We start from the raw sequence: 27,334 nt of genomic DNA, 5'->3' as shown, positions 1-27,334 counted from the left end.
ACTGGTGTTTCCAGATCACCATGTTTCTTGGTTTCTGTTCTGTCAGAGTTTCAGCTTTAGTGCAAAGGTTTAAAAAAAAAAAAAATGGTATTAACTGTTTAGGAATTAGACCTATTTTTATACATTAAAACCCATTTTTAGAGGCTCTGAGATAACTGGACAAACTAACATAATTTTGACTATAAGGATTGCTTTTTTTGTTTGGAAGAAAATCATTTGCAGTCAGTGCCTGCCAGTAGTCAGATAGGCATAACCAATTGTTGCTTTTCCCATATGTTTTGGGTCATTATTTATTTGCAGTGTGAAGCGTCCACTCAGTTTTGCAACATTTGGCTGAATCTGAGTAGAGAGTATAACCCCGTATACCTCACAATTAATCCTGTGGCTCCTATCACCAGTCATATTATTAACAGCGAGCCAGTTCCACTGACAGTCGTACACGCCCGTGCCATAACGCTGCCTCCACCCTGTTTGACGGATGATGTCATCTGTTTCAGATCATGAGCTGTTTCTCTCCTTCTTCATACTTTTCCTAACCTGTTGTTCTAGTTTCTTAGTGTAACCAGTGGTTTTCGTCTTGTTCTAAACCCTCTGGATTTACATTTATGAAGGCAGACCTTGACAGTGATACAATCAAGAGTGTTCTTGGTTTGGCTGGATGCTCTAAAGAGCTTTTGTTAACCAAGTTAATTATCCAGGGACTTTTGAGTCTCTGAACATGGAGGACTATGTATAAAAATGACTGCAATTTCTAAACAGATAATGTAATATTCTGATTAACCCCCTGAATTTAACCTGAAATTCAAAACTTCAGTCACAGCTTGATTTTTTTTTTCACTTAAAATCCACTATAGTTGTATACAGCGGTAAAGTCACACAACCTGTGTAACTGTCCAAATACTTGTGGACCAGAGTGTAAGTAAGTATATTTGGTAAATTATTGCTACAGTTCATTTATTCTAATGTAAAAAGCTGTATTCTGAATTAACCAGTGATTATTACAAGTAAAAAAAGACAAGAAAAAAAGATCTCTTTCTTTTTAGAAGGACAGGTGGCATAAGGATCAGGTACAATACATTTTTACTACAACACGTATTTACTGTCACACACTGAAGACAGCATTTTAGGTTAAGGCGGGCACACGACTCTCTTCCAACAGACTTTTTCAATGTTTTTCATTAAAAAAAAATGTTTTGAATGTGTAAAATGGGATGAGAAATAACTCATTTATTTCTCACAGCGAAAATCGGAATGTGTTCATAAAAACATGATTTGGCCCTGACGTGCACTCGGAGGGTGGTAACTGTATCACGAGTCCTGTTACGCAAGCAGGAAGGACTGTTTTTTTATAGCCAGAAGAAGCTCTAGTTTTCATCACGCGCAGCAGAGGCCTGTGAGTATAAAGCGATCTGCAGTGTTTTGTTTTGCAGACAGCAGCTCCGCGTGGATTCTTTATTGGTTATTTATGTGCAACGTCAAGAACTTTACTACAGTAAAATGACTGTTATGAGTTTTGGTGTGAGTGCGTTTGCTGTTGTTTAACTACCAGAGGGTTTGGCCTTCGTTGATTATCTGTTGTAATGATAAGTTCCGTTTGTGCCTCGCAGCTTCATTCGTATCAGTCCCGTCATGGCCGAAGTGGACGAGTCTCAGTTTTCTTTCATGAGTCTGGAGGATGAGCTGACCTGCAGCATCTGTCTGAGCACCTTTGACTGTCCGGTCACTATCCCCTGCGGACACAACTTCTGCCAGGACTGCCTGCTCGCCAGCTGGGAGGACTCGTACAGCTGCCCTCAGTGTCGGACCGTGTTCGACACCAAACCCGAGCTGAAGAAAAACACGGTCCTCATCGCCGTCGTGGAGACCTTTAAATTGAGATCGAGCAAGAGCGAAGACAACCTGAATGAAGAGGAGAGCGAAGAGGAGAGAGGAGAGGAGAGAGGAGAGGAGAGCGAAGAGGAGAGAGGAGAGGAGAGCGAAGAAGCGAGCGAAGGGGAGAGCGAAGAAGAGAGCGAAGAGGGGAGCGAAGAAGTGAGTGAAGAGGAGAGCGAAGAAGAGAGAGAAGAAGAGAGCGAAGCGGAGAAAGACGATGTCATCCGCTGTGATACCTGCATGGAAGCAGAAGCATCGAAGACCTGCCTCACCTGCATGGCGTCTTACTGTGAGGAGCACCTGCGCCCTCACCGGGAAAACCCCGTCTTCCATCTCCACGAGCTGAGCGAGCCTGTCGGGGACCTGTCGGAGCGCATCTGCTCCGACCACCACAAGCTGATGGAGTTCTTCTGCAGCCAGCATGACCGTCTGATTTGCAGCTTCTGCCTCCAGCATATCCACAAAGGATGCTCCTTCCTAACTCCGGAGGAGCAGAGGAACCTGAAAGAGGTGTGTTTGCATTCACATTGACAATTATACTGTATCAAACATTGACATATGTACAGAGTTAACTGTCTCTCGTTAATTCATACATATTTTAACTTATTTAATCGGTAATATTATAAATTAATATGGTGGTGTGCATATCTTTAAACAAAGATGGCAGTCAGCTGACTTCCTGGATAGGAAACATTTATCAGACTGTATATAAAAGATGGAAGTGAGTTCATACCTGAAAAGGGAACCTTGTGTTCAACTGTTTGTAAATGACAGCCAAGTTCAAGTCTTCCTCTCTCGGTTTAACAAGTTTTTCTTAGTGTGGTATGCCAGGCTTTGAGCTGTGTCTGTTTTGATCTCAGGCTGTATATTTAACATCACTGCTTTAGGCTGATGGATCAGGTTGTATTACACTTCTTTTTCCACAATATCTGATTCATGACTTTGGCCCACACATCTCTAGTCAAGGCAACACTAGAAACAAATAACAATGACCTCATTGTAAATGCAGTTTAACAATATAAAACTTCTGCATGTAAGATGTAGTGGAAAAATGAAATAATGGAATAATGCAGATGGTGGACATGCAGTAAAAGCGTTACTTGCAAAGTTCTCCAGGCCCACTGAGCAGTGTCTGTATGAAATTTGTGCACTTAAGCTGTTCTGTGTCTGTTCTTATAGTCTGACCTCAGAGACAAGTTGGGTTTGCTGAACGAGAAAATGGAGAAGACTGAAAATGTTGTGTTTCAAATGAACAACATGCAGAGCATGCTGAAGGTAATTTCCACATGTCATACAGCAATTTAACCAGAGACAAAGTAAATGTGCTGGCAGTAGCTATGAAAAACTCACTGTTGCCATATCTTATCTTATCTTATCTTATCTTATTGTCACTGTTCCAGGATGGAGCAAACAAAAGAAAGATGGCACTCGCAGCTGTTTATCAGCAGATGAGGGACATCTTGGCTCAAGATGAACGCGAGGCCCAAACTGAGGTGGACCGTGAGCTTGAGCTCGGTCAGATGAAACTTCGGGATCTCACAAAGAAGTTCGATGAAAACTATAATAGGATGGGAAAAGCCAGAGACGATATCAACAAGCTGCTGAGTCAATCCCAAACCTCGGCTTTTCTACAGGTGAGACGAACACCCGTGGAAAACTTAAACTAAAGAATAAGATAGAATGGGCATGGTATAAGTTAAATAATTAGGAAGTTAAAAAAAAAAACCTTTCTTTTGCCCCCCACAGGCTTCAGTTGTGTTGCCCAAAGTTGTAAAGTTTGAGCCTCACGTGCCTCGAATCACCCTGGACTCCAAGAAGGTGATAGCGACGCAGAGCTTTGCTGCAGCTCTGAGGGAGACTCTGATGGAGATGCTTAAAGAGCCAGTTGAGGCCAGATTACCATTCTTTAAAGCAGGTCTGTGTGCAGGCATGCATTAGCAGAAAATCTAAATTTGGATTAATATTCTAAAAGATTAACGAAGCAAATCATTCTCACGTTCTGATGCAGATCTTAACGCTGGCACTGGTGCATTTGGGGATTCTGGTGAGTTTATGTCTTGTGGAAAATACTGTTCAGGATTTTCTGTTAAATACTCAAGAATGTATTCTTCTTCAGTGGTGACTGTTTCTTGGGAAGTATTTGGGAAGTACTCTTTAAATATAACCCTTTGTTTTTAACAGGTGAGAGAGCAGCTCCTGTCTCCAGACCAGAAAGAGCTGGAGGTACTGAATCCCAGGCAAATTCTGGTAAGTTCATATCAGCGAGGAGTTGTTATAGGATAATATTTGAATACAATAACATGTGAACTGAAAGAGTATCTGAAAACATCTCCCAATTTGACAATCTCCTAGTGTGATGCAGGTATTCACTGTAACTATAACTGTAACTGTAACGTCTTGTTGTACAGCTATAATTACTGACTACACCTCCCTGCACTTGTTATTTGAGGGTATTTGCAAGAGACAAGCACACAGTGTAAGAAAAAAAAGTATATTACATTTTGATTTAAAATACTGCAAATCATATTGTAATATTGTTAATTTCCTTCCTCAAGCACGTACGTGAAAACTATTAAAAAAATTACAAGCACTTTGTGACACATGATTCTTTACAGTGTGATAAAGCTGTTCAGAGTGCTTTCTCATTTCACTGTTTCATTACTCAGCAGCGCCTCAGCAGACAAGCAACCCCACGTTCCAAAGTCCACTGAGCAGTCCACCCATCCAGCCATACTACCAGCCGGTTCCTATCCCTGTTTTTATTAGACCACAGCAAAGATGGAATCCACCCCATTATCCACAGGCCCAACCTCGATTGCAACATTTTGGGCAACCTCGATTTTATCCCCAACAAAAGACAAGTAAGATAAAATCTAAAAACTCTCTCTCTCACACACACACACGTCTGTAATGACAAAAATCATATACTGTATGTCTGTGTAAACAGCTTAGTCTCCAATCACCACAAACAGGACAATGTGTTAATTAATTGGTGCCCTAACAGCTAATTAAAAATTCAATGACATAATACTCCGTACAACATAATACCTACCCTTTGCAAGCCAGCTTATAAATGATGAAAGACAGAAGCAAGATGTCTTTCATCATGTTTTAATAAACAGTATAAGAGTTGACCAGGATATGACTTGTTACACACATTGATCCAACCTGAAGGAACACCTTTGTTTTATTTCAGCCTGATATGAAATCACATCCACTAAAAGTCAGTGTGCTTAAGGCAAACTAGATCAGTCTGACAGTGCATTTAGTGTTTTAACAACTTACCACTGGGCATGTCTCTGTTCTGAAAGACAACCATGATCGCGCAGTCAGTTAAACATGTGAAGAAGGTGTGTGAAGACCTAGACAGGGATTGGTTCTAAAATGACCTTACTTCATCGCCCACACTCACCCAGAAGCTTAAAGAAATTTGTAGATGTCCTTCATGGATTGGCAGTAATTGTATGCAGCTAGGCACTTTTAGAAGCTATTAGGCAAGAAGCACTGTGAGGCTGAGTCCTCCCATAACCAGTAAACCCATCATAAATTATTTAAACTTTTAAAGTATAAAAGACACATGTCAAAACGAGCCTTGTGCCAAAGTGTTGTCTTCATTCCTGGCAGTCATTATTAAAATTGAGGTCATAAACTGATCAACCGTAACATTAAAGCCACCTGTCCAGTATTATGTAGATCCTCATTGTGGTGCAAAAGCAGCTCTGTGACACATTTGTGTTTCTCGTGGCGTCTGAAAGGATTCAGCTTGTTCTTGTGCATCTTGCAGATGCTCAGCTGGATTTTGGTCTGTGGAGTTTGGAGTTTAAGTCGATGGGCTGAACTTTATTATGTTCTTCAAGCTGCTCCTAAGCAGTTTTAAAGGTGTGGCAAATCTTCCTGGTGGGGGAGACCACTGCTGATGGGGAGTGCTGTTGCCATGATGAGGTGTGCTTACTCTGAAATGTTTAGGTTGGTTGTGCATGTCAAAATAATATCCAAATGAATGTTTGGCGTTTAAGAACACTCAATTGATTAACTGCAATAAAAAGCACACCCAGTGATAACAGTGACAGGTCCTCATACACAGACAGCAGTGAAGATGGAAAACAGCATCTCACACTTGTCATAAAACACAAAGCAGCCACGATATTAAAACCACTGAGAGTGAACTATCTGCATTATCTATTTACCTTGAAGGTGGACATGTAGAACACAATGTTATTCTTGGAAGTTTTCCAAGTAAGCACTGGCTGAGGAAGATTTTGACAAGTTACATATTAACTAGTTTGACTTATCACCAAAGTCAATAAGAGGCAACTTTTAACTGCACTGCAGATATTATGAATTCTAAGAGTCAGGCACAATGTTTTACTTTGGACAGACCGAATGGCACACAGAGCTACACGGCAGCTATTAATCGCATATTTGGATTTCCCAAGATGAGAAGACAATGAATTGTTAACCTGTGTTTTCTTTTGCACACTTGGGTTTTATTTCCCTAATAGGTTGGTTGTTGCCAATCTCCTTCATGGTTTTCTTTGATTCTAGAATTGAAAAAAGTGAAAATTTTTCCTCATGCAAACCGATTTCACTTTAAGATGCCACTTCAGTTCAGTGTACCGTGCGTGTCTGTAGCGGTCCTCAACAGTGAAGTTAACAGCAGCAGGAACCAAAGTTCTGGGGCCTTTCCAATAAAAACAGTTTCTCATTGACCAGATGTTGTATGTTGGGTTTGTAAATGTGGCTTCAAAAACAACTTCACAAATGAAACATTTATAGCAATTCTAGCATTCACACCGTTCGTTTTAAACCTGACAAAATGTAATTCAGTATGCCTGTGTACAGTTCAGATTAGTGGGCGCGTTGCACATCTCCTGTATTAAAGACAACCGACTAACTGTGGAAGACTTTTTGCATATTTTCCTTTAGCTCAAGACAGAAAGCCGCACAGTGCTCCTGGAGGAGGTAAACCAGCCGGGAAAGGATCTGATTTCACCAAGAAAGATAAACCCAAAGGCTATGCTCCTTCTGAGAAATCAAGTATGAAGCACTCACATCCTTATGTGTCATAAAAAATGTCAGACTGCCAGCCAGATGATCAATAACAACACTATTCCACTGATTAAATGAACAGTACACATATAACAAGAAGCCCTCTGAGTGCAAACCTCACTCTCTGGGTGGTGTTTACTTTTGAGGGATTATTCCATTTTGTACTTAAGAACTATGTAGGAGGAGGTAATGGCTAATATGTATTCATTTGTAAATAACTGGCCATGTAAAACTTATATAATTGTATACCACAGCATATTTCCAGCTAAACCGTCAGCTCATTCTATTTCTCTTGACGGTATTATTAAAAAAAAAATAAAGTTATAGCACATTTTGTGGTCAACTTGAAAGGAAGGCAGATGTGAAATGTAGAGGTGAGGTGAGAGGTCAAATGTGACAAACTATGTGCAAACTATATTGTGATATTTAAAATAAAATGCTTCCAGAAAAGGTTCCAGCTCTGATCTGACCATGGGTTTCTCTACTTTTTGATATTTAATAAATTTAATTCAGATTAGTTTAGCAAATTTGATAGAAACAAATTGTCCTTAAATTTAAATAAAACAAAATTTATGTTATTCGGAAACTATAAGAAAAACATTAACAGTGAAATTTGTGTTGATAATGTATATCTAGAAAGGGTTAATACCATAAATTTTCTTGGGGTGATCACTGATCATAAGGCCTGTTGGAAATCACACATCACTTATGTGAGGGGAAAGTTAGCTCGGGGCATTGCTGTCTTGGGGGAAAGTAAAACAATTTCTGGATAGGAAAACATTGTATATGTTATATTGTGCTTTACTATTACCATACATGAGTTATTGTGTAGAGGTTTGGGGAAATACATATAAAAGTAATATTCAGACTATAATCATAATGCAGAAAAGGGCTATTAGACTAATAAATCAGGAGGGGTATAAGGCTCACACAAACGCACTCTTTATTAAGACGCAAGCTATAAAATTCCAGGATCTGGTGAAGTTTAAAACAGTGCAAATAATATATAAGGCAAGGAAAGGGATGCTCCCAATCGAAATAAGTAAATGGTTCTTAGAAAGACAACGGAGGTATAATTTTAGAGGGAAGTGGAATTTAAAATTACAAAGAGTAAGAACAACATTGAAAAGGATGTCTATTTCAATAGCGGGAGTTAAATTCTGGAATGAGTTAAAAGAAGAAATAAAGGTCAATAGTGATATAAACCAGTTTAAAATAAAACTCAAAAAAGAAATTTTAAATAAGTATAAGAATGAAGAAAATGCAATTAACCCAAGACAGCAGTCAAAGTGATGTTTATTTTTTCCTGCAAATTAGCAAATCTAAATATATGTCATGATCCGGAGTCCGTGACTCCGTGTTTATGTTTTAGTTTATTATTATTCTGTGGTTTTGGTTATCTTGGGTGTTTGTACTCTTCTGTTTCATGGTTCATGTTCCTATGTTCTGTGTCCCCCAGTCTGTGTTAAGTTGGTGTGTTATGTCATTACGTGTATGTGTTTCCTGTTTTACTTTGAAGGTCCGTGTCTGTTTTCAGTGTGTTCAGTTTACTTTTCCCCTGTCTGGTCAGGTCTGATTACTTCCAGCTGTGCCCTCCTTTTGTGTCTCATTCCCTCGTTATCCTTCTGTGTATTTTAACCTCGTGTCTGCCTCTGTTAGTTGCTGGTTCGTCTGCGTCGTTACCCTCCATGTTCTCGTGTGTTCTCCCTGCATCGCCGTTTCATGTTTCAGGTTTGTTTTTGCATAGCTTTTCCCAGTTTAGTTTACTCTTAGGTTTTGGATTTTTGTCCACCTTATCTCCGTTTGTGTCACTCTTTGGTTAATAAAGCTCGCTCACCACTTAGCAGTCTGCATCTTGGGTCCATTTATATTTACACACGGCCTGCCTCGGCACCCCGTGACAATATAGTTTTAGTTGAACATGAGAAAATATTTTTTTGTGATGTTATGTTCTAAGTTGAAGGCATTGTATACTTTTTTTGTTGTTCAAATTTAGATGATGAGGATGTAAACCTGAGGGGTAGGGCTAAATAAGTATATACTTCTGCCTACTCCTTTTCAAACAACTGCATGGAAAGATTTTATGAAATGTTGGTGAATGTATATGTTTGAAATAAAACTGAACTGAACAAGTGGTGCTCATCCTACATTAAAAACAAATGACTAACTACTATGTTTTCCTTCAGATCCAGACAGGAGGCCGCACAGCGCTGCTGGAGGGCACAAGCCTTCAGGATCTGGGAAAGGATCTGATTTCACCAAGAAAGATAAATCTAAAGATAAGCCCAAAGGCCATCCTTCTTCTGAGAAATCAAGTATGAAGCACTCACATCCTTATGTCATAAAAAAATGTCAGACTGCCAGCCAGATGATCAATAACAACACTATTCCACTGATTAAATGAACAGTACACATATAACAAGAAGCCCTCTGAGTGCAAACCTCACTCTCTGGGTGGTGTTTACTTTTGAGGGATTATTCCATTTTGTACTTAAGAACTATGTAGGAGGAGGTAATGGCTAATATGTATTCATTTGTGAATAACTGGCCATGTAAAACTTATATAATTGTATACCACAGCATATTTCCAGCTAAATCGTCAGCTCATTCTATTTCTCTTGACGGTATTTTTTTAAAAAAAAAAAAAAAGTTATAGCACATTTTGTGGTCAACTTGAAAGGAAGGCAGATGTGAAATGTAGAGGTGAGGTGAGAGGTCAAATGTGACAAACTATGTGCAAACTATATTGTGATATTTAAAATAAAATGCTTCCAGAAAAGGTTCCAGCTCTGATCTGACCATGGGTTTCTCTACTTTTGATATTTAATAAATTTAATTCAGATTAGTTTAGCAAATTTGATAGAAACAAATTGTCCTTAAATTTAAATAAAACAAAATTTATGTTATTCGAAACTATAAGAAAAAACATTAACAGTGAAATTTGTGTTGATAATGTATATCTAGAAAGGGTTAATACCATAAGATTTCTTGGGGTGATCACTGATCATAAGGCCTGTTGGAAATCACACATCACTTATGTGAGGGGAAAGTTAGCTCGGAGCATTGCTGTCTTGGGGAAAGTAAAACAATTTCTGGATAGGAAAACATTGTATATGTTATATTGTGCTTTACTATTACCATACATGAGTTATTGTGTAGAGGTTTGGGGAAATGCATATAAAAGTAATATTCAGACTATAATCATAATGCAGAAAAGGGCTATTAGACTAATAAATCAGGAGGGGTATAAGGCTCACACAAACGCACTCTTTATTAAGACGCAAGCTATAAAATTCCAGGATCTGGTGAAGTTTAAAACAGTGCAAATAATATATAAGGCAAGGAAAGGGATGCTCCCAATCGAAATAAGTAAATGGTTCTTAGAAAGACAACGGAGGTATAATTTTAGAGGGAAGTGGAATTTAAAATTACAAAGAGTAAGAACAACATTGAAAAGGATGTCTATTTCAATAGCGGGAGTTAAATTCTGGAATGAGTTAAAAGAAGAAATAAAGGTCAATAGTGATATAAACCAGTTTAAAATAAAACTCAAAAAGAAATTTTAAATAAGTATAAGAATGAAGAAAATGCAATTAACCCAAGACAGCAGTCAAAGTGATGTTTATTTTTCCTGCAAATTAGCAAATCTAAATATATATTACGTCATGATCCGTGTCTGTCCAGTGTGTGACTCCTCGTGTTTATGTTTTAGTTTATTATTATTCTGTGGTTTTGGTTATCTTGGGTGTTTGTACTCTTCTGTTTCATGGTTCATGTTCCTATGTTCTGTGTCCCCCAGTCTGTGTTAAGTTGGTGTGTTATGTCATTACGTGTATGTGTGTTTCCTGTTTTACTTTGAAGGTCCGTGTCTGTTTTCAGTGTGTTCAGTTTACTTTTCCCTGTCTCAGTTTGTACAGGTCTGATTACTTCCAGCTGTGCCCTCCTTTGTGTCTCATTCCCTCGTTATCCTTCTGTGTATTTTAACCTCGTGTCTGCCTCTGTTAGTTGCTGGTTGCTGTCAAACAAACAGATTATTTCGGGTCGTTACCCTCCATGTTCTCGTGTGTTCTCCTTTTACTGCAGCTCCTGTTGTTTCATGTTTCAGGTTTGTTTTTTGCTTAGCTTTTCCCAGTTTAGTTTACTCTTAGGTTTTGGTTTTTACTGTCCACCTTATCTCCGTTTGTGTCACTCTTTGGTTAATAAAGCTCGCTCACCACTTAGCAGTCTGCATCTTGGGTCCATTTATATTTACACCCTCGTTATCGGCCTGCCTCGGCACCCGTGACAATATAGTTTTAGTTGAACATGAGAAAATATTTTTTGTGATGTTATGTTCTAAGTTGAAGGCATTGTATACTTTTTTTTTTTTTTGTTGTTCAAATTTAGATGATGAGGATGTAAACCTGAGGGGGTAGGGCTAAATAAGTATATACTTCTGCCTACTCCTTTTCAAACAACTGCATGGAAAGATTTTATGAAATGTTGGTGAATGTATATGTTTGAAATAAAACTGAACAAGTGGTGCTCATCCTACATTAAAAACAAATGACTAACTACTATGTTTTCCTTCAGATCCAGACAGGAGGCCGCACAGCGCTGCTGGAGGGCACAAGCCTTCAGGATCTGGGAAAGGATCTGATTTCACCAAGAAAGATAAACCCAAAGGCCATGCTTCTTCAGGCACACAACACTCACGTCCGCATAAAAATCAGAAGTAGAACCAATATTTGATTTTAATCTGAAGCATGAGGGCATTATGAGATTTGTGTATCTATCTATCGGATTCTAATTAAAAATTTTATTAACAACATTTAAGGTCTAGAGAGCCAGTTTCTTTCCTGTATTAGATAAGATAGTTGGCACACAACTCCACTCATACTTGACTAATAATAATCTGTATGAACAGTTCCAGTCTGATTTTCGCCCCTCCCATAACACTGAAACAGCACTTATAAAAATAACCAGTTATCTTCTTACTGCAGCTGACTCTGGTTTACTTTCCTTTCTTATTCTCCTCGATCTGATTGCTGCTTTCGACACTCTCTCACTCCATTCTCTTCAGTAGGTTAGTCTCCGTCGGTCTCTCCCATACTCCAAATCATATTTGTCTGATCGCACTCAGTTTATTTGACTTAAATCCTTTACTTCTCAGCCCTTTCCTCTGGTCATTGGTGTGCCCCAGGGATCTGTCCTGGGGCCCCTTCTTTTCATTATGTGTGCCTATGCCAAGAGGCACACACATTACTGCCGATCGACCGGTGTTTGCTAACGCGGAGGTCAATCGTGGATCAGGGAAAGCGAAGGCAGGAGCGTGAGGTGAACTGAATTTTAGGTAAGAAGTTATGACCTGCACTCTATTTGGGTCAGATATAAACCGAAGTTTAGGTGTAGTTTATTTTCGTTGTGCTGACTTTTTCAATCACTTACAATAACTCGTACTGCGTGCTAGCTAGCACGACGGAGTTTCTATACAGCTGTGTGCGCTAAGTTACCGATGTTACCGATGTTGAACTTTATGACAGCCTCCCTGTCATTCTCTCGCCTGTTGAAACTTCAGTCATGAAACTGATCAATGATCGGCTTTTCTCTCTTGTTTATCGCGCTAAACAACAGCAGCACGTTTAAGCTTGATCAGCTGTTGTTAGAATTCATTTGCTTTTAATTTCTAGTATCAGCTGATGTTTGCTGCAGCCACAGCTGTAAAACGGCTGTTCCAAACCAGATGTCCTTACTGAATCATCAGAGCTGAACTGGTGATGGAGAAACAGGTTTACCCTTAGGTGACATGAATGAGTTGAAGGAAGTTATGAACTGTTTCTGACAGACAAATATACACCAAGCTCCAAGCTTTTTTTTTTTTTTTTTTTTTTTTTTTTTTTGTGTAGCTGGTAACTGTGCAGGGGCGGATCTAGCAAAGCTTTTGCCAGGGGGCCAGGTAGGGCATTAACAGAGAAAGGTGGACACAAAGATATACTTTTCTTTCTTACTCTCATATAAAATATTTAGCTTTTATTAAATAGTTATCTGAATCTTACAACCAAAGTTTGTATAATAATACACAAGATTGGCTGTAGACCATTGTTCATCATTCAGAACACTGTGTAAAAATAACAAAAAACTAAAAGTGAATGCAAAAGTGCATAAATATTTATTTTACGTGTTTGATGTGTGTGGCGGGCGTGGTCTGCAGTGCCGCTGCAGGGGAGGTGGACCCACCTGAGCGGCACCTGCAATCACGCCTCTCGGGCGTAGTCTGTGCTCTCGGCTGTTTTTTTTTTGGGTGTGTGTCGGGCTGTGAGTTGAAAAGCTACAGCCGGCTGTGTGGGTACACCAACCATGTGTGAAAAGTGGTCCATAACGTAATGCTTCAAAGCGTGTTCATACAAACATTGTCGGGTCTGCCGTGGTACAATGGGACTTCTGCTCATGAACCTGTGTGCACAGCGTCTGCAAATCGGCGCTGTACGAAGTAACTTCATCTTTACACAAAACTGTAAGTTATCTGTGAAGCGTGAGCGGTGTTTGTTTTTACCATAGTTCATGGTGGAGAATGGCTGCTCTTCTGAGTTTTGCTCTCTGTAGCTGTATGAATGGCAAACTACACTGAATAGCAGCGGCATAGGCACACTTAAAATTTCTTCTGAAATTTTCGCTTTCTAGTTATCTACCTTCTTCTGCTTGTACACATTTTTCATAAATATAGTATTCAGTGTCATGCTGATGATGCCCAGCTTTATCTGTCCACTAAACCTGATTCTGCTCTTCCCCCATCCTCCCTCACCCTCTGCTTAGCTGAACATGGTTCTCATCTAACTTAAACTCAACAGCAACAAATCAGAGCTTCTTTTGGTCGGCTCTAAATCAACATTATCCAGAACTAATAGTTTTTCTATTAATATCAATAACTCGCTAGTACTTCATCTTTTAATTCACACATCAATAATGTCACTCAGTCTGTATATTTCCAACTGTGCAACATTAACCTGCTGAGACCTTATTGGAGTAGTTAGCTTCCGATTGTCGGGTCAGGGTGTTTGAACTGTTCCACACCGCTCTTTTAAGTCCAGCGGTGATCAGACTTTTGAGAATGTAGCTCCTAAACTTTAGAACAGACTTTAACTCTGTCTTTAAAAGTGCTGTGCAATCATCATCGTCATCGTCGTCGTATTATTATTACAGCTTTTTTTTAATCTTGGATGATGTGTGATTAACACTTGATCTTGTACTCGGCCTTGGTGGAGCCCATCAGTTTTTTTTCTTAAAAAGAGTTTGGGATCCTCTCCCTTTAGATCAGAACCTTAAAAATTACACCCAATATGTTTCCTTTTAAATAATGATTTGATGATTAAAAGGAATCCAATTTGAATATTACGTTAATAAAGGTCAGCACAAAACACAGTGTAAGTGTTGTAGCTGCTGCTTCAAACTGTCTCTTTATCAGTGTTTGCAAAACTGGTGAATGATTAATGAATTCAAACATCATGATGTGTCATGTTTGTTGTGTGTGTGTAGCTGCTGTTGTAATCTTTGACCAGAGATCATAGCAGCTGTTTTTCAGGTGTTTTAATATAAAAGTGAATAAAGACACAAACACAGTTGGTTTATATATGAAAATATTTATGGGAATGTCATCAAATTCAAAAGATCGCTTCATTACATTCATTTCAATCAAAATGAGTTTCTCTCACCTGTAGTAACCCATCGAACCCTCGCTACTATTCTTTTTGTAAACAACTTTGTTTGACATGATTGTTTGATAAAAGCTTTTTCCCCCCAGATGGCGTTTCTGTGTTTAGCAGAGGACATTTAAGTTTTTCTACTGGAGTCATCTTGTAATAAAAATGTATGTGATTTTTGTGTTTTCTGCAGATGTCTCTCAGTCTTTATAATTATTATAATTTTACCGATGTCAAAAAGAATTAGGTATATTCAAATATGCAATAACGAAGTAATATGAACAGCATTTTTGTACACACAACACAGTGAAATGTATCAACTGAATTTCAAATGCAAAAGCAGAGCTCTAGTAATCTAATCCCAGTGAGGGACAGCTGCACAGCTTCACTCAATTTGCCTTAGACTCTAAATAAATACTGTTCTGTGTCTTCATAAATAATAAACTATAAGCTATGACTTGGCAGAATTCAAAACAACCATTAATGTCACAGTCATACCTCCCAAACAAGTTCATTAGCCACGCTAGCATCACAGGGAGTGATTGTTATTACGGATACATGCGACCAAGTGCCAAAAGCTGCAGGTCCTTGAATGACCACTTGAGGCTCTATTCAAACGAGAGTGCCGTGTTCGAGTGTCCAGCTTTACCGCAGAAGTAAACACGTTCACAGCTTGATAGAAAAAACGGTATTGCCTCCGTGGAGGGTTTCATAACAGCTGTGCAGCGGGTGAATTTTATTAAGGCTTATAGTTTGCTTTGTTAGAGCTGCAACAGGTGGATGTCAACACAGACCTCCAGACCACCACCTCAGATAATCGGATTAATGCGATGGAAAATGTAGTTACACTGAGCATGTAATCTTTTCACTGCAGTTATCTTACATATAACTTGGCTTGCTGCTACAGTCCATCCAAGAAGGTTGTGCTTAACTTTTTATAACTTAATTATATGTTTTAAATTTGTAAACAAATAACTGTAAATTTTAAAAAAAAAAAAAAAGCATGTCATAATAAGGGCTGTTCTTTGCATATTGCACTCATATTTAATTAATAATTTAATTCAGTTTTATTTATGTAGAACCAAATCTAGATAGCGGTCGCTTCAAAGCAAAGCACTATATATTCAACAGTAAAGACCCTACAGTGTACAGAGAAAACTGAGTCGACCCCCTATGAGCAAGCACTTGACAACAGTGGGAAGGAAAAACTCCCTTTTAACAGGAAGAAACCTGCAGCGACCAGCTAGGTGTACGGGGGGAAAGACAGGTAAAATAACTGCTGTGGAAGAGAGCAAAAGAATGATAATAATAATAATTAATGATTAAATGTAACAGTCTTTACACACATAACTTGGTAATCAAGCTAAAAATGTGCCATTCTGTCATACAAATATGGTGACTTCTGGCTCAAAATAACCAAAAAGTCAAAATGCAAAAATTTAGGTGACATGACAGAACCAACGTCCATATTTTATACGTTTGGTAAGATTCAGCTACAGGTGCATAAAAGCTGGTGGAATCAGCAGTCTAATTCAAGTTTCATATTATTAAATTTTATTTGAAAATATGTGTATGTGATGCAGCCATGACACCCACTGCAGCTGTATTCAGCTCCAAGCAAGGATGTTGGCATGTTGTTCCTGCCATGTTAATTACGCTAATTCTCTATATACCAAAGCATATATAGAATTAGCATCATGCTAAAACTGTAGCTGAGCCTGAGACAGAAATTTAGTTTTTCTGTTTTGAGTATCACATCATGATCTGAAGTGCTCTAAATAAACCAAACATTAGGATTCATTCTTTGGAGATGGCTTTCTCTACAAAACTGTAGTGACTCCTACAGAAATCAGGGTGTTTTCTCTATAAATATACTAGAAGCATGATGCTGGCGTGGCTAAGGACCTAGTGGCTTTAAAACCCTGTCACATTTAAACAGAATTCAGTGCAACACAGACAGCTCTGGTAAGCATGGATGACAAGGTAAAAGTTCAAGCAGGTGTCCTTGAGCGACAACGTTCGCCAAACAAATAGAGGGTGATGAAACCATGCGGTTTGGTTAACTGCCAGGGAGGTGCATATTTCGAAAGCAGTAGGCATCGCGCGGCAAGACTCGTATCCCTGTTCAGCCTTCGGAGCAGCAGGGCAGCTCCAGGTTCAAAACAAAGCACAAACTAACACGCTACAGACTTTCCTGATGTGGCTCCGAGCAGCGGACCACCTCAAACGGCAAAACACAGAAACACAAAAGTCCTCCTGCACAAATTCTGCTGAGTACAGAATAAACAGGAATTAGTATTTCACCTGAACTTTACACGGACACGTACATGCATGTGATGATCCTAATATATATGAAGACCACTCTATTGTCCTGTCTACAGAAATACTGTGGGCCACCTTGTGGTGACTTTTGGGAGCATAATCTCAACAGCAGTTATTACGACGGCAGTAACATCAAAGGTCAACATCCTGGGCAGTGTAAGGTACTTATCAGTGTAAACGCCAAAAAAGTGCAACACAAAATATGTAAACAGGAGCGAAACAGAGGAAAAACAATGGTTCAAAATGAAGGCAAAATGGACCCACTAACTACGTCTACTTGGCAGTACTTTCCAAACAAGCCTCAGCAACTCTGGCTGTTTCCTGTAGCTCATACAGGAGTGTTAAACATAGTTTATACACTTTAACTTAGTGTAATTTAACAGTTTGGCAAACGGCAGTGCACTCTAACGTAAACACTGATGTCTGCTGATTGACAACACGCTGCGGTTTTATCAGAGTCCATGCCCCATCGAGACCACACATTTCAAAGCCTGTGTGACTAAAAACCTGCCAGCAGTGTGACGATGAGGATCCTCAAAGATGATAACACATTTGACACATGAGCCACTGGGGCCTGCCGGCACACCGAGCCTCAAAGCAAGTCTTTCACTTTTTGTGCTTTTTGTGGAATACAAAATTTGTGGGAAATAAAGCATCAACCAGACAGCGCAACCTGCTGTTCTCTCAACAAACACAACGTCATCACCTGCTGTTGATTTAAACATGGCTTTTAGGGGTCGATTAAACCTGGGCAACCTGTTAGAATGGCTCACTGATACCTGCAGGGCAGCACGGAGAATTCAATCGTAAATACAGAGTAATAAATACAGTATTGTTGTCTATAGGTTATCTATGGCACGGAGGATCAGTGCAATTAAAGAGCAATCTCTCGGGGGAGACACTGCTTGAGCTCTGAGTTAGAAGGGGAGTGTGTAGATAAAACACCGAAGAAACAATTCACGCCAGCTCAGTAACAAACTGATCTTTCCCCGTCTGTGAGCTCTCTGAAAAGATTCTAAATTAAAACGTCTGTTCTAATCATCACGATGTGACTACAAAGACCTCAGAGGAGGAAGACTAATGCAAAGGAGGGAATAATGCAAACTCGGCAGAAATAAGTAACGAGGATAACAAGAGCTTCACGTCACACGATGTTTGTGGCGGGTCACGCTCGAGCAGACGCCGGCCCCGGCGCCCTGGGTGAGTCGTGAGGAGTTGGGCTCTCCGTCTCAGAGGCGCTGGTTTCATCGTCATCATCGTCCGTCTGCTCTGCGCTGTGGTACAGCATCAGGGCCTGGGTCTTATGGGTGATGGTGATGGTGCAGGGGCCCTGCGCCCACGGCTCTCCATCCACCTGCATGGGCATGGTGGAGCTCTTCAGAACCAGCTGGAGAAGGAAGAGCAGCGCGCAATGAAAAAATGTTAGCTAAATCACACATATTAGCCTTGAGGTTAGCTTAGGCCAATCATTCACAGTCTAAATAGCGATCTATTACACATACTGGTACAACAGTGGGTGCTCATATTAAATATGACCAAATTCTTAAATCTATGTACATAAAAGTAAACACTGTTTCAGTTTTTTTTCTACTATTGGCTCTGTAGATGTGCACAAAGACACACAGCTCAACGTGAGACTAAAATCAGTCACTTTTATCTATGTTCTGTTTTTTTTGTTGTGGGTTTTTTTCCTTTAACAACTTTATTTCATATTTATTTCAGATCAGATTGTCAACACTCCAGTTTAAAGCTTTCCCTGCCATTAACAGCCTGTTTTTTAATCAGTATTTGTTTTTTATATGAAAGATTTTATATGTATTCTCTTATTTTTATTTTTTTTGTAAGGTATGTGTAAGTGCCATCCTAAAGTACCTTCAGAGCCCACCAGGGGGCTTCAGAGCAAGCTTTGGCAAACACTGGATTCGGGAATTAATAGCAGATATTTAAGCTTCATTTCTAATTCTTCTGATTGAAGCCAGAGCAAACAAAACGAGAAAAACAAATGGCACTGCCTTAGATTATGTTTCTTCTCATCTATAACTCTGTTCCTCCATTACCTACACCCTCAGTTAGCAGCAATGCTTTTAGTATGTATTTAGTTAAATATTTGAGGTATTCAAATACCAGTAAAATGAGCTTGTTGTTGTGGGTACGCTCTGGCAGCGAAGTCAAATACACACGCAGGTGCGCCTTTACAGTTTTTACAAAATGATGTTTGAAAGTGGCTGCTTTAATCTTTGGGTTATTTACATGGTTTATTTTTAGGTTAATTGCTTATTTTTTTGTTTTGAATCTTTGTAAGTCAGCCAGTAAGAACTGTAAGGCCATTTTCTGTAAGTAAAGGGACTGGTATAGGACCAGCATGCACTGGGGTGGGCCTATTCTTTTTTACCAGAGGTGGAGAAGCAGCAGGAAACAACAGGAAATGGATCTTTGTTTGTTGCTTGCCAAACTGGATAACTTTCAAGTTTTGGACATTGGACTTTTTTTGCCTGCGTACAAAATATCACCACAGTTACAATATTTATGTATTTAAATATGTGAGGTATTCAAATACCAGTAAAATGAGTTTGTTGTTGTGGGTACGCTCTGGCAGCAAAGACAAATCCACACGCAGGTGTGTGCATTTATAGTTTTTACAAAATGATGTTTGAAAGTGGCTGCTGTAATCTTATGGCTTTACACAGCAGGCGTTTAAAATCTGTGTGAATATTTCCTGTGTTACAAAAAACGCACAAAATAAAATTATTCTCAACTCACTCGCTGATATCCTGAAATATGTTCAAAATCATGCATCAGGATATCTATTCTGCAAAAACGCATCGCTTTTTCACTACATGCTTGGTGTGTGATGGCCTTAATTAACAGTGAATTTTTTTAATGAACGCTCTTTATGTCACAATGTAAAAGGAGAATGAATGAAGGTGAAAGCAATCGAGGGTAAATGAACACATGCAGGAGCTCAGTAACAAAAGCCTAATCAGATTAGTTACAATTAGATTGGATTGAGGCGAATGGCAGTGAAAAGTAATTACTGTCATTCTGCGTGGCCAGTAAATGAGGTAAACAGGAAGCCTTACTCTGACAGTGTGAGCCTGTCCCAGCCGTACAGGGTTGGCCAGCTTGACCTGGATCTGCGCACAGTGGAAGGAGCCAAACACACCCACCACCTCCAACAGGCCATCATCCAGCCTGCAGAGACAGGAAATAACGTGTTTACTTTCCATAATAACCTGAAGCAGTCGGTGCCAGATGGACAGTTTTTTTATTTTCCTGACCAATATGCTCTTAAATGACCTACCGGGTAGGGGGGCACGGTTCATCTCCCATACCCTCCCACAGCCTGCAGCCTCCACCCCAGTAGCCGATGTTACAGACTATGATGCCCTCCAAACTGGGAAGCTCCACCCTTTCCCCATCCAATTCCAGCTGTGGCAGGAACACATGCAAACACACATGAATGTTTTGCGTATTTTTATCTGTTATAAAAACATTTTTTCAATAAGGATCTCTCTTAAAATGTCTTATATTACACAGCTGTAACTACGATACACACTGATCGAGACATTTGTCAGTAAAATAACCTCAAAATGGGCAAATATGTCTGAAAATGTTGATCAAAACATAGAAAACATCAACCGGGTAAGAAAAATAAGACAGTGCAGACTATAAAATATCTAATTTGTTTTTACACATTAAATAAATAAATTAATTAGCTTAGCATTAATACTGGCAGCACTGGAAACAAGGCTCTTACTAAAGTTAAAATAAACATCTTCAGCACCTGCAAAGCTGAGTAATTAACACTTCTTGATTCCTAAATGTTGAAACCTATAATTGAAAAGCTGTCAGGTTGTTTTTTTTAACCTTTGTATTTCTGTTAAAGTGTAATCAAGAAAAGTGTGATTTTTCATTAAAGCTTGGCTACATAACAGCACCAAAAAAATCTAAACCCCCATTCAGCACACGGATCTGATAAAGAACTGGATTCCTGCACAGCGTCTTTGGGCTCTGTGACAGGAGACTCTGACCAATCACAAGTGAGCAGAGGACTCTCAGCTGTGACAGAAGGGTTCAAATCCTGTGTGAAGATAATCATTTCTAAAGTAAATTCACGTTTGTATTTTGGAACTGTGTACTTTCTTTTCATGTCTCATCAGAAGCTTTTGGACCGACTTGGCAATCACTGGGCAGCAGTAGGCTTATATACCGTATTTTCCGCACTGTAAGGTGCACTTAAAATCCTTTAATTTTCTCATAAATTGACAGTGCACCTTATGTATGAATTCTAGTTGTGCTTACTGACTTCGAACCGATTTTATGTGGTACACGGCGCTCACAAATCTGTCAAAAATGTTTTAGTACGACTTTAGTAAGCTAGCCACACCGCTTGATGTATTGTCGGAGCATTACGGCTACCGTAGTCAGGAGCCTGGCAGAGTCATCTGGGTCCAAAACTCCGTCCTTCAGGTCCGAAAGTCAAATGAACACTGCGGCATTGCTGGGAGTTAAAAACTGTCTAAATTCTTTCATCTTTAATAAAATGATCAGCGTTGCTGCTTTACCAGGTGTAACAATTAAGTTTAACATCCAGGCATCCATGAAAACTGAATTTATTCAATTTAACGGAGTTAGAAGTTAGCAGGAAGTTAGCTCGCTAGCTTCCACCTAAACATGATATAGCATGTTCTGATTGAGATCTAGGGTTAATGAAGTTGGACTAGCTGGAATATAATGATGTGCTACGTGATCGCTAGCTACACAGCTATGTTAGCATAGCATAAACACAGTGAAGCTGGAGGATAAACGCTAATTTTTTTCCACTCGACAAAAGTTAACGTGAGGGTTCCTGATGGTTAGAGACAAATGCAATCGCATGGTAGGATGCTGTTTTGTTTCGCTTAATGTACCTTATAATCTGGTGCGCCTTATGGTACATAAGCTGTTTACAGTCAAAAAGAGCACTGAAAAGTTTAAAAGATAGTCTTATTTTCTTTGGACTGCAGTTTCTGTGGGTAATACATTTTCTGTGTCTGGACCTTTCAAGAGATTTGCTGCACAATATAATAAATAACTGATGAGACACTGGTTTCTCTGGCCCCGCGATGCCTGCTGAAGTCACAGGACAACAAATTCACATTTATAGAGAAAGCTTGATATGGAAGTGACTTAGAGTGACTCTGATTCTCTCTATGAGCTTAAAACAAAATTTGCACAATGCTTCATCACGTGCACAAGTCAACCGTACCTCGATCCTCTTATCCAGATCTTTACATTCCTGCACTAAACAATCTCTGGTGCCATACAAGAAGTAGACAGCCTATGGGAAGAGGAAAGTATTCATTAGTACAAAAAGAAACTGCTTCTTTATGTCTCTACAAAAAAAACAACAAAAATAACAAAGACAGTTACAGGATTACGAGGCTTTTGCATTCATATTTAAACCCTGAACCTGCTTTGTTTATTCAAATTACGGACCTTGTTGATGATGCGGCTGGAGAAGAAGGAGGGCGTTTTCTCACGGTGTGCATGGAAACTGAGCGCCATCAGAGCGTCGGGCCCCACAGAGAAGTAGTTGTTCATGGACAGAACCTGAGGAGGAAATCCAGCGTCTGCTTTATAATACAGCTGAGTGCTTCCGCGGGTCAGCCGTCAACATGTCACAAAAGACACTGAAGCTGTTCATCGATCAGCACAGAGAGAAAAAACTCACCTTTGGTTTGCGAAAGTAGACGCCTTTTGATGCCACCTGGACTTTCCATCTGAAAATAATCATGAAGGTGGTTAGTGGAATGAAAACAAACACAAACGGGTCAAAACTTTGGATTTCAGGAATCCAAGTTTTATTTCTATTTGGACTATTTATATTTCCTCACATCTCGGTACTCACGCTGACTGTAATAACATTACATGAGCCTCTACATAGCTTTAATTTGTTAAGCGTAAATGATAAAATGTAAATGTCCTTTTCATTTGTAATTCACATGCTTTCGGAAGTGCAGCTTGTGACATCAGATCACAAGTGCAAAGCATTAAATCCAGTGTAAACAACCATGAGGACACAATGTGACCCAGCCACTCAAACCACTTCTCGAGGTCAAGTGAGACGCATTTGACCACATCTGATTTGCAGTGTAAATGACTATGCGCCCACACCACTGACTGAACATGAGCTACAGCCACCTGATGATGACCCTATGGAAGGCCCCAAGCTTAAACATGTTATCCAATAAAGTTTTTTCATATTCAGCAAGTGTTGCTGGAGTTCTGACCTTTTCGTACTTTACCCTCTCACCCAAGCACCTTTGGAAGGAGGCTAAATTGTGCCAGAAACCGAGATAAAGTTTTCTGGCACAATTTAGCCTGCTCGGTAAAGAGAAGTCTATGAGAATAACAAACGCTGTACCCATTGATCTATGACCTCAGTAAATACTTTCCTGATGAGTTCATGATTATGGATCCTATTCAACTCAGAAATGACAACAAAGTAGGGTACATCTTAGGGGTAGCTAGTGGATGATCATGATGTTGGGGATCGACAATGGTCAAAGTGACTCACCAATTAATTTCCTAATATAGAAAGAAAATCTAAACACTAGCTGTCAACTAGAAGACACATCTGACTGCTTTTGTGATATAGCCCCGAAGACGCGGGAGACCCTTCTGGATGGGGGTGTTTTAATTCCCTATATACCTAAGGGACAACAGTTTTATAAAGACTAGTGAAAATGATTAGTCTGTTCAGGAATTTCAGACTGACCCTGAGAAGTACCTGTCATCAGTATCAACACCGCTCACCTGTCCATTTTCACCACTTCAGCATCAAGAATGTTACGGAGAACCTGCTCCACTGGGATCTCTCCAGCATAGCCAGCTCCCCAGCCTAAAGTGTTAGAGAGGTCATTTCCCGTCCCCAGAGGCAGGATGGTCACCCTGGGGATGAACTGGTCCTGGCCCTGACAAAAGAAAGAAAAGTTTCAAAGAGAAGAAGTGATGTGTAAAAGAAAGAACTCTCTCTTTTCTTGAGCGCAGAGGCATCTCACCTTTAGCTTCATAGCATCAATGGCATCGAGCACCCATCCCACTGTGCCGTCACCTCCACACACCAGCACCTGGACACTGCCAGGGGGAAGGAGGGTGCACAGCTGGAGGGCTTTGGAAGGAGTCAGCTGAGATAAGTCAAACACCTGGAGGTGGAGCAGAAAACAAGATTAGTTCCAGGATCTGAAAAAGAGCAATGACAAAGTTTGTTCTCACTGAGACAAAAGATGGAGAAGCCGCAAACTGACCTGCACCGGGTTGAGGAGGGTGCGAAACTCCCCCAGCAGCACCTCCCCCATGTTGTTCCCACTACGCGTGTTAGCCAAGACCAACACTGGAGTCCAGCCGCTGCCACAGGAAGAGCCGAGCTACAAGATACAAGCAGAAAAACATTTTTTAAAAATCTCTGGAGTACCTGACATAGGAGCACCACGACAAGGCCAGTCCTGACTTCAACACCTTGCTGTACTCGTCGGGGTGCCTGCGGCGCAGCTTGTTGACACGGTAGAGGTAGTGAGGGGGGATGATGAGGCTGTGGAACTCGCCCAAGTCGCACACGTCTCCATCCGTCAAGCTCTCCATGCAGTCATCGTGCACTGTGGTCTGGCACCACACACACCTGAAGGAGGAGCATGGGAAGCGAAACTATAAGAAAGGTGAGGAAGCACATAAAAAGAAATGCTGCCAATGAAGGGAAGACCCTGAACTGCTCACAAAGCGGGGTATGAGTGTCATACTAAGGTGGGATCTTTTAAGATTGAAATTTCTTATGTTGAACAGCAGCAGGAACCCATTAGAGGCGGTTCCTTTATTACACTAAACCCTAAAGTCATGTTGAGTCGTGAGAAAACCCAGATTTAAAATTCTAAAGAAGAATGTATCGATGTGATTAAAAACCAATCTACAAATATAAAAAAGACTAAATAACCACAGTAAAGAGTGAGGGCTTTTATCATCCAGCTCTAACTCAGGAAACTTGATCTATTATTTTTTAACTCGTGGTGTAAAAAGAGGCTTTTGACCGCAGAAACACGGCTGCACATCTGTTGCATCCCTTTAGCGGTCCTCGTCCACCTACGCTACCTGAAGTCGCAGAGCTTCGGCTGGGTCCCACACTGCTGCTTGCATACGGCACAGTAACTGGCCAGAGGTACATTTCCGCGAACCCAGCGATGCTCCATGGCTCCTTCGGGGCTGGAGGGGGCCATGATCTCCTTGCAGGGCAGGCTGCGGTCGGCCCTGCGCAGGCACTGCTCGTCGGCGCACACGCCGCAGCAGTCGCAGAAAGCGCCTTGCAGGATGTGCTGGGAGCACACGCAGCAGTAGGTGGGCTTGTTGAACAGGTCGGTGTAGTGCCAGCCGTGCTTGCTCTTGCGAAAGAAATCCTTCATGTGAGTTTTCCTCTTGGAGCGTTGTGCGCTGCACCACAGCGTGATGATGACCGGGACCACGACGGCCACGGATGTCCAGAACAGCAGCGTCCACTCCTCCCGGGAGCCGCAGTCGTCCTGCGCCTCTTCACCCTCTCCGCACATCGCTGCGGGACCGTGAGACGGAGCGGAAATCAGTAGAAGGCAGATAAACGGCACCTAAAGGAGACCGGACACGCTCCACAGCTCCACGCGACGCTCATGATCACAAACACCAGCCGGAAGCTCGTTCTGAATCCAGCTAAAATATATTTTCACGTATAGGGAGCTGTAAACAAGAGGACAGAGATATGACGTTAAAACCACGAGTCACCTCCTGATAGAACATCAGCAGAGAGTTTTCACAAGACAAGATGATCAACCCACGGAGGAAAAAACGTCATGACTTACATACTGCTGGGTAATTTCAGTAACAACAATACAGCAAACTAAACGCTTATAATAGATGACACGAAGCACAATGTAGGCCTACAATACTTGTAAAATATTAAAGTTATATATTATAGAAGTACATATCATATATAAGGAAGCAGGATGGTTTTCGTGGTCAGCACTGTTGCAAGAAGGTGCTGGGTTTGAATCCAGCATCTCTGTGTGGAGTTCTCCCCGTGTCTGTGTGGGTTCTCTCCGGCTTCCCCCCACAGTCCAAAGACATGCAGTTAGTGGGGTTAGGTTCACTGGTGGTTCTAAAATTGGTCGTAGGTGTGAAGGTGAGTGTTAGTGGTCTGTCTCTCTGTGTTTGCCCTGCGAGGCTGATAACCTGTCCGCTCACCCTACGATCGCTCCAGGATCCCCGTGACCCTGAATCGGAAGCAGAAGAGAATAGAATAGCTTTTTTTAATTGTCACTGTTACAAGAACAGTGAAAGGCAGTTTGGCATCTCTCCATGTGTGTGAAGTACACAATAGCGTAAGTATTTACACAATGACAAATTTACATTTACACAAGAAAGATATGTACAAGTTATACATACACCTGCAAACATACACGCACATACGTATATGTATATATACATATTTGCATCCGTACATGCATACACACACATATTTCCACATACACGCTTACATCTATATACATACACATACATGCCATCTAACTAGCAGGTGCATTGGATTTATTTAATTTCACCACTGACCATCCTCATGCTCTCAGTCAGCTGTGTTTGGCATTATAAGGTTAACAGTACTGTAACAGGAACTGAGGTCGCTGAGAGGTGAGACTACTTTTCCGTTTCCGTTAGAATGTGAGCGAACACGGAAGTAACTGAAAGTCAACATCTCACAATTTAAATTTCATCTTTGATTCAGCTGCCCAGGCTTGCTAGCAGCTGGTTCACAGCACGCATGCGCCTTGCGAGCGCAGAGCGTGTTAGATAATCGCGTCTAGAGAACAGAAAGCTCTCTGGGTCCCGGGAATTAATCAGAGCAGGGACATTATGAGGCCGTAATAAGTCCACGTGGTTATTAGGACACGTGCATTAAGTTAAACGTGTAAAGGGAGTCGCGAGGAAATGGTAACAATGACGCACGATGACGTATTCCATCGAACGTCACCGGAGGCACTCCTGTACAGCAGCTAAATAAACAATAAGGGTTAAATTAGGATGACCAGACTTCAGCAAACTAAATGTATGCAGGGGAGAGAGTGTGTGGGACACTTCACCCGTGATGCTCAGAGATATTTGAAACTAACGCTAAAGTTGGTTTTGGGGGACAGAATCGATTTATTTTTGTCTCAAAATAACGTTAAACATTGTTCATATCTGTATTTTAGCTGCTGATTTATTGAGTTTCGTTAGGATCCATCTGTTTGTATGCTACGGGCGCACTCGTGAAACTCAAATAACTGATTTAACAAAAAAAGAAAAGAAAATAGGAAATCCCATAACTTTGCGAGAATCACCTTCAATCGGCTCCATCAGTTTCTAGAGATTTCCCATCTTTG

The 27,334-nt window shown here is 40.5% G+C and overlaps 2 protein-coding genes across 4 annotated transcripts; one reads left to right on the top strand and one right to left on the bottom strand.

Moving 5' to 3' along the window:
• The first annotated feature begins 1,331 nt into the window (after positions 1–1,331).
• LOC116331517 (E3 ubiquitin/ISG15 ligase TRIM25-like) lies at positions 1,332–11,902 on the top strand. Of its 3 annotated transcripts, none has more exons than XM_039614023.1 (12): positions 1,332–1,393; positions 1,608–2,382; positions 3,052–3,147; positions 3,273–3,506; positions 3,619–3,787; positions 3,881–3,916; positions 4,054–4,119; positions 4,542–4,733; positions 6,799–6,909; positions 8,581–8,652; positions 9,108–9,236; positions 11,494–11,902. In XM_039614023.1, the coding sequence occupies exons 2-12, from the start codon at positions 1,630–1,632 to the stop codon at positions 11,637–11,639; spliced, it is 2,004 nt and encodes a 667-aa protein (XP_039469957.1). In that variant the 5' UTR covers positions 1,332–1,393; positions 1,608–1,629; the 3' UTR covers positions 11,640–11,902. The 3 variants fall into 3 exon arrangements, with proteins under 3 accessions (XP_039469957.1, XP_039469956.1, XP_039469958.1); XM_039614022.1 differs by having other exon boundaries at positions 4,539–4,733; XM_039614024.1 differs by lacking the exon at positions 8,581–8,652 and having other exon boundaries at positions 4,539–4,733.
• A 2,619-nt stretch (positions 11,903–14,521) lies between these two features.
• Positions 14,522–25,722, bottom strand: dgke (diacylglycerol kinase, epsilon). The gene is made up of 11 exons (XM_031754184.2): positions 25,044–25,722; positions 24,420–24,579; positions 24,209–24,328; positions 23,963–24,106; positions 23,718–23,875; positions 22,633–22,681; positions 22,398–22,511; positions 22,168–22,239; positions 20,221–20,348; positions 20,000–20,111; positions 14,522–18,306 (listed from the first exon to the last, which is right to left on the bottom strand). The coding sequence occupies exons 1-11, from the start codon at positions 25,493–25,495 to the stop codon at positions 18,085–18,087; spliced, it is 1,731 nt and encodes a 576-aa protein (XP_031610044.1). The 5' UTR covers positions 25,496–25,722; the 3' UTR covers positions 14,522–18,084.
• Between the last annotated feature and the right edge of the window lie 1,612 nt (positions 25,723–27,334).

This window comes from Oreochromis aureus, linkage group 6, assembly GCF_013358895.1.
Source record: "Oreochromis aureus strain Israel breed Guangdong linkage group 6, ZZ_aureus, whole genome shotgun sequence".
Classification (NCBI taxonomy): Eukaryota; Metazoa; Chordata; class Actinopteri; order Cichliformes; family Cichlidae; genus Oreochromis; species Oreochromis aureus.
Note: the sequence above shows the minus strand (reverse complement) of the source record. Positions and strands in the feature narration are given on the sequence as shown.